The 13,677-nt window shown below is 34.3% G+C and overlaps 1 protein-coding gene across 5 annotated transcripts in view; it reads left to right on the plus strand.

Moving 5' to 3' along the window:
- Positions 1-13,677, plus strand: part of LOC110998267 — an 82,276-nt gene that overhangs the window by 62,044 nt on the left and 6,555 nt on the right. Inside the window, exon 1 of one of the 5 annotated variants that reach the window (XM_022266826.2) lies at positions 12,268-12,675. The exons of the other annotated variants lie outside the window; for them this stretch is intronic. Coding sequence (XP_022122518.2) covers positions 12,595-12,675 — 81 coding nt within the window. The 5' untranslated portion in view covers positions 12,268-12,594. Of the gene's footprint in view, positions 1-12,267; positions 12,676-13,677 lie in introns of those variants that run through there. 5 annotated transcript variants of the gene reach the window in all.

Here is a 13,677-nt window from a genome sequence, read left to right on the forward strand (position 1 = left end):
TAAATAGAAAATTACTAAAAATACTTATTTCATTAGGGAAAGCACCAGCAAAAAATATACTAAATACATTTTAAATAATTGGAGGTAAAGTTGTAGGTAAGGAGACCTGCAGAACTGATTCCTGTGGCATTACGATTCAATACATCAATACTCGAATAAAAAACGTGTGTATGTGCACACGTTAGAAGTTATACTTCTTTGGCTTAACAAGATATAAATCTTACCAAAAATTATATCTTTAGCCTAATAGTTTATTCTAACGTTAGAAAAAACGACACTCACGCTAAAAAAAATGTTGACTATAGCTAACTTCAGTGTGTGGGTTTTTTGTGACGGTGTGCGCGCGCATCGTAAATATTTACTCTCATCACTTTTCACTAACCTGCCAAAAGAAACTTCAAAACTTTCGTAAAATAATAATCTTTATTTCTTCTCTCGCATATACATACAGGGTTATAATGATTAAACTAAGATGATAACATTTGAAATTGTATGTGAGAGACTTTTCGAATTGATTGACGTGGAATAAGTGATACCTAGAAGATCTTATGTTCCAAAATAAACGTATTTTTTTATTTTTTATTTTATTTTACTTGTCTCTGTAACAGGAGACCAGAGTGACAGATAGACAGCCTCTCCACCACCGGACTGGAACACATACAATAGGTCATTGTATATACATTGTATATATACAATAGAAGAAAAAAGTAAACGCTAAAAGAAAAACATTGCAAACGGAGTTGTACAATTAAATTTGGTGTGTGTGCGCATCCGTTTGTGTGTGTCTCTATGTGTAGGTGTGTGCGTAAAATGTAATAATAATGTAATGGCGTGGCACCTCCACTAGGGAGCCCCTGTAACTACATTACAATTAATAATCATATAACGTAATTAATATCCCAAGATCAGGTTGTAAAAATAGAATCATCTGTCAACCACATTCCTGGAGAAAATCTATGATTTACCGCAAAGGTTTTATATCTAATTATTATGAACGAAAGTGTTATAAGGAAAGTTCGTTAAAACTTACATTTACAACAAATACAATTCCATTGCTGAAGGTTGGCCTTCAGTCTCGTAAATTCTTGAAGCCTTTTTGTATGTATGTTAAAACAAATGGTGACTTTCACCAGAATGATGATGATGAACCGACTATTACATAGATCTCGCAACTTTTTACGCTAGAAGAGTTGCGAGAATTGGTTATCATATGCTTTTGAGGGCATTCAATTTATCGTGTCATGTGTGCACAATGCACTTGCACAGTGATGCGTACAGTTGCAAAATTAAAGGTGAACAAACTAAAATGTTTCATTGTTGAGTTTTATTTTGAATCTTTGGTATAATATCACTACATAATATAAAACAAAGTCGCTTTCTCTGTCCCTATGTCCCTTTGTATGCTTAAATCTTTGAAACTACGCAACGGATTTTGATGCGGTTTTTTTAATAGATAGAGTGATTCAAGAGGAAGGTTTATATGTATAATAACATCCATTAAATAGTGGAGAAGTACTGTTATTTTTGAGGTTTCTAATGTGATGTCGTAAATAATTACATTTTTTCCGCTTACATTGCAAACGCAGGCTGAACCCTACGAGTTTTATCAAAATAATGTACTAAGTATTGAAAAGGTCAACAGAAAAGTCCGTGATCGTATATGTCTATCTCTTATGGATAACCTACATTTTTATATACAACGTTCACAGATTTTCTGTAGTGTATTTAGTATCAGCATTGCACCCGTGCGAAGCCGGGGCGGGTCGCTAGTAATATATATAAGTGTATTTTTAAGACCGCTAGTAGATTTTAAAATACCCTGCCTTCTTGTCGTTTTCTATCCTACAATTTTTTTTCCAAAAAAAAAAAATAGGATATTATTTTAAACAAGATATATTCACAAATGTTAAGTTATACAATGTAACAGTATATTGTCGGTGATTTTTTTTTAATAGAACATAAGCGAACGTTGTTTAAAATCGACTCAATCGTGTTAAGTTCTAAGTAACTATGTAATGTTACAATTTTTATATATGCGTTATTGCCACGCAATTTAATGCTTGATTAACTTAACATACAATTAGTATGGTTCAAGTCAGGTAAACTTAAAGAGATTCTTCAATCTTTTGAAACCATAGTATGTAAGAAGGCTTTTTTTGTTGGCGCCTAGATAGAACCGGTGACCCCCAAAACTGGTACTTTCTTCGCTCAACGAATGTGTCGCAACAGCGAGGAACTGATTATTTTTTTTAATTAAAAAATAGTAAATTTTTGTGTGTATGTAAGCAGAGGTGTTACTATCTGTGGACTAATCTGGATGATCAACATTGAAATTAAAAAAAATCCGCATTCCATTTGTTTCAATTTTTAAGTAATATTATTATAAAATAAATAAAGTTGTTAATAGAAGGAAAACATCGAGAGGAATGTCTTGCCTTATACCCAAAAAGTTGGCGTGTGTCAGGCACAGGTGGCTGACGACTTGTTTATTAGATTGACAAATGATCGTAACAGAAACAGATATCTGAGGCCCAAACACTGATATTTTTTTCTTATTTATTGAATACAGATCGAACAGATAGTAGCATAAAATAAATGCTAAACAGAGATTGTGTTGAAATGTTTATTGAAAAGGCAGTCAATTGTGAACCGGAAGTAAGGTGTTGTGATTTTGTGTAATAAACAGTGGGGATGTTCTGTTTTATTGTTTATGTACAGTAAAGATTTAAAGCTATATAATAATAATAAAACATTACATATACAGAAATACAGTTGTGACACAATTGACCTCTTCCTTGTCCCCACACTAGCCCATGAGTTACCAACTTTAATGAATATAACTAAGAGCCTTCCAATTCTTAAAAGGCCGGCAACGCACTCGCGAGCTCTCTGGCATTGAGAGTGTCTTAACATCAGGTGAGCCTCCTGCCCGTTTGCCCCCTGTTCTATTAAAAATAACCTTTCATCGAATCAAACAAAAGTCGTTAACTTGTGTGTGAATGAGTCTGTGTGGGTAATATTTGAAAGATAGAATGAAAAAAATTTAAGAAAATAAAAAATACTAAAAGTAATAAATTACTTGACTTAAATTATTAACCGTATTAGTCCTAAATTAGGCTTATCGTAGTTTTCCATGATGTCAGAGGGCTCGCGAGTGCGTTGCCCGGCTTTTTAAGAATTGGAACCGTCTTTTCTTGGAGGACCCTAAGTCGAATTGGTTCGGAAATACTTCAAATTTTAACTATTTTAAAATATTGTTTATAAGTAGAGTCTAGTGTCCCCAATGGTTCTAAGTTAGTCCTTTACTAAATAAATTTTCCAAAGTTTTCCATTTAAAGAAAATGTAAAAGTAAAACAATGAAATGGAAGACTATCAGATAACCGATAATTACGCACAACAATTGAAGCGTGGAAAGTAGAAAGTTCAACCAAGTTTAATAAATCAGTGAGGCTACAACCTTTTTAGGTCTGGGCTTCAGATTTTAGTATCTGTATTATTCATAAAAATTAAAAATCATGTAGGTAACATAATGTACACTTATGAACGTCAAAAAAAGAAATATACTTTAAATGTTTCTAATTTTAAATTTACTGCCAGTTCTCAAATCAAGGGCGTAGAACGGAAGAGAAGAACTGGCAATAAACTCTCCGCCACTTTTATATATCATCTATGATTGTCAATCTCAAAGCAAGGCGTTGCGTAGAGATGTGGGATCTCTCTGCATCTTCTACCACATTTGGATGAGTGTTCAGAGTTGTGCGGACTAATACCTGCAGATGAGTTTCATCATCGGACGTTAAGGCAGAATACAAAATACCATCCGTTTCACCTTGATGTCCGTCGTTCCACAACTGGCACAAAAGGCAATTTACGCATCACCATTATTTAGTACCAGGTGCCTAGTGAAGGTTATCAATTCGACTTAGGATCCTTCAAGAAAGAGAGTACCAATACTGGCAGGGCGCCTGCGAGCCTTCTGGCAGTGTCCATGGGCGGCTGTGTCACTTAACACAAAAAAACTTCCTGTAACACACACCGTCGTCTTTTGGGGTCTAAGGCAAGCCTCACCGTTCAAGTCAATTTTGCACATAGAAAGTTCATTGGTGCCGGGGATCGAACCTACGACCTCACTGATGAGTCCCGGTTGAGTTGCCACTGCTAATAATAACTTTATTAGTAACAAATGTCTGTAAAGTAATACTTCTAACCAGTGCTATGTATTGTTGGGTCCGAATTAAAATTTTATTAGAACAAAACAATTTAATTACCCGTGAACGTAAACTTTATTTATATCTAAAACATATTAAATCTATCCCAAGCCGTAATCTCTTTGTTAAGATAATATAGTGTCCCACATTGTTCGTTTGGTGTCGACATTACTATTAAGAATTTTCTAATCGCACTATTTTCGTACGAAGTATAATTAGCAACAAAAATTTTAATCAAAATATTTTGATTTATTGCATCCGTCACGCGAAACGTACGATCAGCAAACTACAATTAAAAAATATAATAGTGAGTACGTATTGGTTAAGCCTGTCCATGCCAGAACAGTAAATCTGGTCTGGGATTCAAACCCCGACTGAGACCTTTAATAGAAATAATTGCGAATAAAATTTAATGGGTCGTTCGGTAATACACACATTAAAAAAATCTTAGCTACTACGTGCTGATCGAAAGCAAGTCTTGGCGTTGGCAGACGTCCCGTATTTCTCGGGAAGTCCCGTTACCCGTATTATAGGCTTAGTTTAAAATGTCCCCAAATTGTCTGTTTTTTTATTATTTAAAAATCAAAATTGAATAATGTGTGAATTAACCGCTGACGCAAACGAATTATTTATCGTTTTTATATACCAAGCTAAAACCCTTTCCAGGTTTCTAATAAATACCACATATTCCCAATAAGTGAGAAATAAGTGTACCCATAATTTAATAAAAAGTGATTTGCGACTGTATCTAATTACGATTAATTATGATTTTTGTAAATATGTATGTTAAAACCAATAAAAAATGTATATGTAAAATGTCCCGGATAAAATCAAAATTCCTGTATTTTTTTATTTCCGCGTTTGGGCATTTGCCCCTTTAAAAAAATCTAGCAACCCTAGTATTGGACCCTTGGCCCATTTGAAATCACGGTAAACTGCAGCTGTAAATACGACCTACCTACGAAACTTTTTATTTATTTATGTGACGAATATTTCACATTGTATGCTGATGGCATCCAGTAAAGTTTCTTACTCACGGTAATTAATTAAAATAAATTGAAATGCATAGTTGAATTTGCTGATAGTGTTACATTTCGACACAGTATTCGACTAAAATATCGAATTTCAAGGTGACGTGCTATTATTTCATTGACTGAGTTATATCGGGTGTTTAATTTCGTTTTATTATTTTCTAGCCGACTTACTAATAGATCCTTTATGAAATTTGGCGTTTTGTCGTACTGGCCACTTTGACATTTAATATCGTCTCTTTGTTTAGGAGTTCCAAATTCAACTTTTACAATGATTTTTCGAAAAGCATGATTCATTTCATTTTTTCGGTTTTTTTTTCATTGCGTTCGTCCCACCGAAAATTAACTCCGAACAGTTACTTGTGAGCGTTTGGTGGACTAGTAGGGGTCTTTTACAATAACATTCTTAAATCTGACTAGACGAGAACTGTTAGCTGCTAAACAACCAAGGCGGGTCAGTCGCTCTAGGCCACTGCTGCATCACGACAACCACACACTGCACAAAAGACTGTTACCAAATTTAGAGACCTTCAATTTTTTTTTTATAGAACAGAGGGCAAACGGGCAGGAGGCTCACCTGATGTTAAGTGATACCGCCGCCCATGGACACTCTCAATGCCAGAGGGCTCGCGAGTGCGTTGCCGGCTTTTTAAGAAACGCTCTTTTCTTGAAGGACCGATTAGTTCGGAAATACTTCAGGCAATTGGAATGTATAAGACATCCACCGTACTTACCTTGCTCCAACAGTTTACAATCCATTCCGAAATTTGGGTAGCTTCTTGCAAGGTAAAAAAACTGAACTTAGTCAAACCGCCTTTAAAGATTTTATTGATTCCCGTCCGTATGATTTTTGGTAAAGATCAATGAACCTATAAGATGGTAAAAGTGCATACTTTGAATAATTAAATATAATCTATTTAACAAAAATCTACTTTTTGTTCCTCCCATTCAAAACACTAATTACATAATATGTGAGGACCTATTATTTTGGATAAATTGCAATAATGCATTAATAGCGATAATAATAATCAGTAGATTATATCTTATCATGACATTTACAATGACGTATTTACTATATTCGATTTACATATTAACATTTAGTTTTCACAGTAGATTCGCCAGTACTTCTAACAATTGGTCCCTAAAATTTTTTTAACACTATGATATATCTATATTATAACTAGCAGACTCGGCCAAGCTTTGCTGTGGCTAAGGTTTTTGTTATATTACATAGTAGTAAACTATTCAAGGGAAATGGTAGGAGACCTTGTATGAAAGGTAGGTAGCTTATGTGTAACGTTGGTACTTTTAACACAGCGCCATCTGTTAGAATTGTATCAAATAATAAACAAATATTTGCAATAAAATAAAATTGCGACTATTAAAGAAGTCTGCCAATTTAATTTAAAATCGATTAAGTAGTTTAGGAGTCCATCGCGGACAAAATCGTGACAGGAGATTTATATATATTAAGATATACTGCAAAATAATACGAATTTCTAACATTCAAACGTTTTTAAGGCGTCTTACCACGCACCACCACTATGGAATTGTATTACGATACTTTGTGAGCGAGGAAAGCACCAGATCTAAGATCACTGGTGCTATCTACCAGGCGCCAGCTTAAATCTAAAATTTACAGCAGCAGATTTAGTTCTTCTTCGGCAAAATATGTCATTTCCAGCATGATTTTTGAAGGTTACACTGACTCTTTTGCCTCTGCCATGTTCTTGGATCTTCCACAACTCTGCCTTGTAACATTCACTGCTGTGCTGTCTTCTAGTTATCGCTGGTCCTCCTCGACTGGACCGGCCTACTCCAGATACCAGGACTGCTTAAATTAGATATGGTGATTGTCGTTATGCCAGTTCTTCTTGCCCGATTCCGTTTTGGGGTAAAACGTTACATTGCGGCACGGGGATTGAATTTCGCGTTATTGTTAATTTTTTTTTTGACTTCCCGGTACTTTACATCCTTAGAATAATAAGACATAGAAACCAAGTCCGCGCGTCAATTTTGAAGCACCTTAATTGGAGCCATAAATGGCTCCAAACGCCGGGCCGCTCCGTAGTGTTCAATGTCAACGCACGGCGAACGTGTCTCGCGAAAAAAAAATTATTATGACGATTTGTGCAGTTAAATTGTGTCACAACACATCTGAAAAACAAAAGAAATGTGATAACATCACTTTTCACAGGTAAGCTTTCAGTATTTCATAGTATCTTGTAGTTAATTAAGTCAAAATAGAACAAAACAGAAAAGTTTTAATTCAATGCACAGTGTTGCCCGATTGTTAAAATATTTTCCCATTTTAACTGACTTCATTGCTCCGACAAATTAATTTTAAAACAGTTGCTACTGTTACTTACTGTTGTTGTTGTTTAATGTAGGTGTTTGTGTGATTTAGCGATATCGTATACCTGAAATTGTATTACTTGAAAGTTGAGAAGTAAACGAACTTTATTTCCACACTTGTTAAAATTACAACTTATAGGAGTATTGCGTGTTGTTGTTCAAAGGATTCCCATCGACCCTGTTATTGCTGACAAGTGGGTGAAAAATATAAGGCTTAGTCGTGGAGAAGTATATTGGAAGCCAACCAAAAATACACGAATATGTTCAAAACATTTTAAGAATGAAGATAAGTACATAACACAGGGTGGATCGTGTAGGTTGCGTCGAAATGCTGTCCCTGTTAAGGTATAATTATCAAAGCATTATTTAGTACTTATTATGTGTATTTTGGGATTTTGTGACACAATGTTGATAAAAATAAATGAAGCAAATGATAATAAAATTACTTTTTTCAGGATTTACATATTTCATGCACAGGCACAGATGATCAATTGGATGAAGAAGATAATGTGGATGAGATTTCACCTGTTCATGGGCTATCGGTGAGTGTAATGGTTAATATAAACAACTTGACTGTCAAATGAGTCACATGTGACTCTTAGGAAAATAAATGTTTTTCCCCACGCCCATTAGCCACGCCAATTTTTGAGTCATAAAATAAAATATAAACAACTATTTTTATGAAATATATTTATTTAATACAGTGCTAGTGTGAATGCTATTTTACCTTACAGAAACGAAAAAGACGTTTGGTAGTTTTTTAGACAGTGAAGTTGTTAATAACTATTTAATTTTAGTAAACTGTCTATGTAGTAAACTTACTTACCTGACTTTTTTTAGGGTTTAAATGCTGCTGAAGACAAAACGGAAGGTGTTCGTGGAGCTTCAAATAGAAATTTAGTTACTGAAAGTTCATCGCAGCCTGTAAGTAATCGTTAATAATTCCAATCAAAAGTGTTGAATTTGGGTATTTAAAATTTAACTGTAGATTTTTAAATTGGTCATTTCCTTGTTGCACCCAGAATTTGTAAATATTGTGGCATGAACTTATAAGAACTTTTATTTTACAGAGTACGTCACGCGGGAATGTGAGGCGCCCATCAGACGACGAATTCGACTATATATTCGACACTCCTCGTAAGGCCCTCCTTCGAAAAAAGTTAAAGAAAAGCACATTACTTAATCTCAAACATAGAAAAGTTATAAAAACTTTAAAACAAAAGACCCGGCGTCTCCAAAAGAGGAATAAATCGCTCAAAGGAATTTTAAGTGAACTACAAAAAAAGAGATTCATTAGTAATGATGTGTCTAATTTATTGTCTGAAAATGTTTTTGCAGCCGATTTATTCAATAACATGGTAAAAAAAATTAAAAAAGATAAAAAGCGTCCTATGCCAAAATACACACCTGAGTTCAGAAAATTCTGTCTTACATTGCACTACCATAGTCCTCGAGCATATACATACGTTCGTAATACTTTTGATACGTGTCTTCCACACCCAAAAACGTTGTATAATTGGTATTGCAGCATCGATGGATCACCGGGTTTTACAAATGAATCCTTTAAACTTTTAAAATCAAAGTCCCAAAGCTCGGACAAAACGTTAATATGTGGACTGATTGCCGATGAAATGGCGATAAGACCTCAAAATATTAAAGGAGGTCTGGGAAATGTAGATGTTGGCACAGGCACAACAAGTGGTATAAAAGCCTCACAGGCTTATGTTTTTATGCTTGTTTGCCTGAATGAGCGTTGGAAAATCCCTTTGGGATATTTCCTAATTCACAGTTTGGAGGGAAAACATAAAAAAAATTTAATAAACATATGTTTAGCTAAATGCCATGATGCTGGAATTAAAGTTGTATCTCTTACCTTTGATGGTCACCCCACCAATATTTCAGCGATGGAATTGTTAGGTTGTCGGGTGAAAGATCCAAAAAATATGAAAACCACCTTTAAGCACCCTTCATCAGATCACGAAGTGGCGGTATTTCTAGATCCATGCCACATGATTAAGCTTATCCGTAATCACTGGGAAGACAAAAGCCAATTCCTCGATGAGCAAAAAAATGTTGTGGATTGGAACTACTTGGTACTTTTAAATGATTTGCAGGATACAGAAGGACTGAACATTGCGAACAAGCTAACACGAAGACATTTAGAATTTAGAAATACAATTATGAAAGTTAAACTGGCCATGCAACTTCTTAGCAGAAGTGTTTCTATCAGTCTAAAATTTTGCCGCGAAACCCTAAAACTGGACAAATTTGAAAAATCTGCGGGCACAGAAAATTTTATTATGCTTTTGAACGACCTATTTGATGTTTTTAATTCAAGAAGATTAACACAATACGGATTTTGTCGGCCATTGTCAAAAGATAATAAAGTAAATATATTCGATCTTCTTGAAAAAGCCAAAAAATATATCTTAAATTTAAGTATAAAAACTACTAGGAAGCGTACGTACCATGAAAATGAGGCTGCTATAAGAATAAAAGTTAAAAGTTTTGAGTCAGTCTTAAGTGTTCAAAGTAATAAAGGTTTTAAAGGAATGTTGATATGCATAGAAAGCCTAAAACACTTGTATAAAACTCTTGTTGAGGATACAAAAGAAATGGTCTATATTTCTACGTACCGTTTGAGCCAAGATCATTTGGAACTGTTCTTCGGCATGATAAGAATGAATGGAGGGCATAATGATAATCCAAATGTCCTTCAGTTCAAAGGTGCATACAGAAAACTATTATGCCACATGGAACTACAAGCAGTGGTAACAGGCAACTGTGTGCCATTAGAAGATATTTCTGTCCTGACTTGTTCTTCTGCAATAAAATGTATCAATCAAACCACTTTTTCTGAACGTTTTGACGATGACGAAGAACAGCCGTACCAAGAATCAGAAAGACACGCACCTGATGTAGACATTGCTTCTCTGATAGCTTCGACTGATGACCCAAACTACAAAAATTATGTCGTAGGCTACATTGCAGGGAATGTTGCGAGATACTTAATGAAAAAAATTAAGTGTAATTTTTGTATCGATAGCATGCTCACAAAAGAAAAATTGTGGTTTCACAAATTGGTCACTCTAAGGGACAACGGCGGTTTAATTTATGTATCAGAAGCTGTTTACTTAATCTGCGGCATAGCCGAAAATTATTTCCGGAAGTATATGGCGGAGACAAATAATTTAGATAAAACATCAGAGACAAAACTTGCTTTGACAATTATGGAAAAACTTGTTGGTAGGTCTGTTTTCCCTGATGCAGAGGAACATGTAAATGAGAAAAATCATGTTAACAATTTGTCAAGGCTCATTATTGAAAGATATTTGCGCATTCGTCTTTTTTACGAGTCGAAAAAAGACAATGTAATGAAAACAGCACTATCAAAGCGGCAATTACTCAGGAAACAAATACAGTTCACAGGTTTCTAAACTGATTATTTTTTTAATAATTATTTTTTTCTTTTTCTTAATATGAAGACTATTCGATTAGAAATAATTGTTGATTTGATTGGTTTACTTTAGTTACACAGTATACAAATTCATAATTGTATACAATAATTAAAATATATATATTTTTACGTGTTGTTGTTTTCTTTAATTCGTTTCTTAAAAATAAACATTCCCGTATTATAACAATATTACACATCCACACTTTACCACACATAGCTATTTATGCATTATTGCCAAAAACAAATGGTTATCAGTGGCCGAATCATTACCCCACTTTCGGGAAAACTGGACCTTCACTGGCAACATTACACAAGTGTATGTGTGCGTGTCGCCGAGCGTAAGCACGTAATCGGCCCGCCTGTGTGAACCGGTTTAGTGCGTCACTTTTGACAGAGCGCTTGTATGAAGACTATCTTTCTATGTCTAATTATTCTAAGTTTACATCATATAAATGTTAACTTCTAAGTATAAATAGTCATTGGGTAGCGAAACGTTTGAAACTACGTTAGGGAGCGTTACATGGGAGGTCAAGAATCTTTAAAAATTGCGTGAGCCCTCCCTTAGCCGATATTGATTAATGTAGTTTAATTTATTTCATTCGTTTATAATTGTGTACTTAGTTGTCTATAAATATTTTTATTCATTTGTTTATATTAGATAATTAATCTATTATACTTAATAATATCCTTTCTTTTGTGTCATGTAGTGCCACTCTCAAGTCGACGGCCCTTATGTTCGCTCTTGGTGTTGAGTGGAATTCCTCTATCTTCTTTTATGAAATGATTACCTTGATTTGGCTATTTAAATGCCGTATTATGTATATATTTGACGATAGCAAAAATAATTTGGTATAACGATATTCTTAAAACATTTCTCTGATAGGTAAAGTAGATTTATCTCGATATTTTATTGACACTTGGTAATCTTATCATTGTGATAAAAATCAAATTATCTGAAATATCACTTTGCATTCGGTCGCTGCAGTCAAATTTATTTTCTCTGGCCATAGAGAAACATCTTTGTAGTGTTTCGTTTAGGAGTTTTTAGTGCAAAGTTTTTTTGGTTTTTTTTTGTGTGGGGGTTCAAGTGCACAGCTAATGATTTAACTTGAGCTGATTCTTGCTCAACGAATAAGTATCGCAATACAACGGAGAAATGCCAGCATTAAAGGTACATTGCAGCAAAGACCAAACTTTTTAAATTTCTTTAAAAAAAATTAATACATATAAAACCTTAGACCTGATACTTTTCTGCACTCTATCCTTAGCTTCTTTGAGACCCATAACTGTCTTTATTTGATACTCTGTACTAATTCCGTACCATTACCAATTTGTGTAGACTATTTGGATCTCCTCTAAATATGACCATTCGTAGTCTCGGTACTAAGTAACTTACAATATACGCTACAGGTGTTTACTGTACTACCGAAATTATATACAAATATGGATATGTAGAAGTTGATATAGTATACTTCAAGCTAAATATTAGTGTAGATTTAAAAAACCTATATGTGATGTGAGTTTTGTTTTAAAGACATAAAAATGATGTTATATGTGACTAATACAAGTGATGTTGGAGTTAGACGCCCACCGCGACGGAGGTTCATTAGTGCTAACATAAAGGTAACTAATTACTATTATAAGCCTTCTTACAATCTTGGAAAAACATAGTTCTTTTCTTCCTTCGTTCGTTTTACGGCAGATAGTTTTTGTTTAGTGCACCACCACTTTATGGAACCAGCTGCCCACCGAAGTATTTCCGAACCGATTCGACTTAGGGTCCTTCAGGAAAAGAGCGTACAAATTCTTAAAACTCCGGCAACGCACTCGCGAGCCCTCTAGCATCGAGAGTGTCCATGGGCGGCGGTATCACTTAACATCAGGTGAGCCTCCTGCCCGTTTGCCCCCTGTTCTAAAAAAAAATGATACATTGTATATATATATAGAACACAATTACAATGTAATCCTCTTAATAAAGACTGCTTACAGTTTATATAATTTGTAGTAAATTAGGTTCTACTTAAGTTACTTAAAATCAAAGTCAAAAGTCAAATCTTCATTCCAATTAGATATAATCGCACTTTTGAACGTTAAATAAAATATAAAGATGATTCTAGTTGCTCCTTCCGAAATAATCGTGTAGAGAATGGTCAAGAACTCCACAGTTTTAAAATACAATTTATAATATTTGTATACATTAGTCAAATAGTTATATGTGAAGACATACACTCGAATAAAGTATAGGTCTATTATTGTATTATTCATTATATTATTATTTATAATAATCCCACAATGTCTGCAGACACAACGTATAAAAAAAGTATTACAAAATTATCTGTCTGAAGTTCAGGTATTGTCGAGAGACATTAATACAAGTATTGTAAAATACGTCGTTCTATACATCAATGTCATATTGACAGCTTAAATTTCGATAAAAAAAAATAAACGAGTGGCGGTGCAACCTTTTTAGCTCTGGCCATAGACATCGTTTGTCAAAATTGTCAAACTAATAGGCAAGTATGATCAGCCTCCTGTGCCTGACAGACGCCGTCAACTTCTTGGATCTAAGACAGACATTCCTCACGATGTTCTTCGCCGTTCGAGCGAATATTAAATGCGCACATA

The sequence above is a fragment of the Pieris rapae genome, chromosome 23, assembly GCF_905147795.1.
Source record: "Pieris rapae chromosome 23, ilPieRapa1.1, whole genome shotgun sequence".
Lineage (NCBI taxonomy): Eukaryota > Metazoa > Arthropoda > Insecta > Lepidoptera > Pieridae > Pieris > Pieris rapae.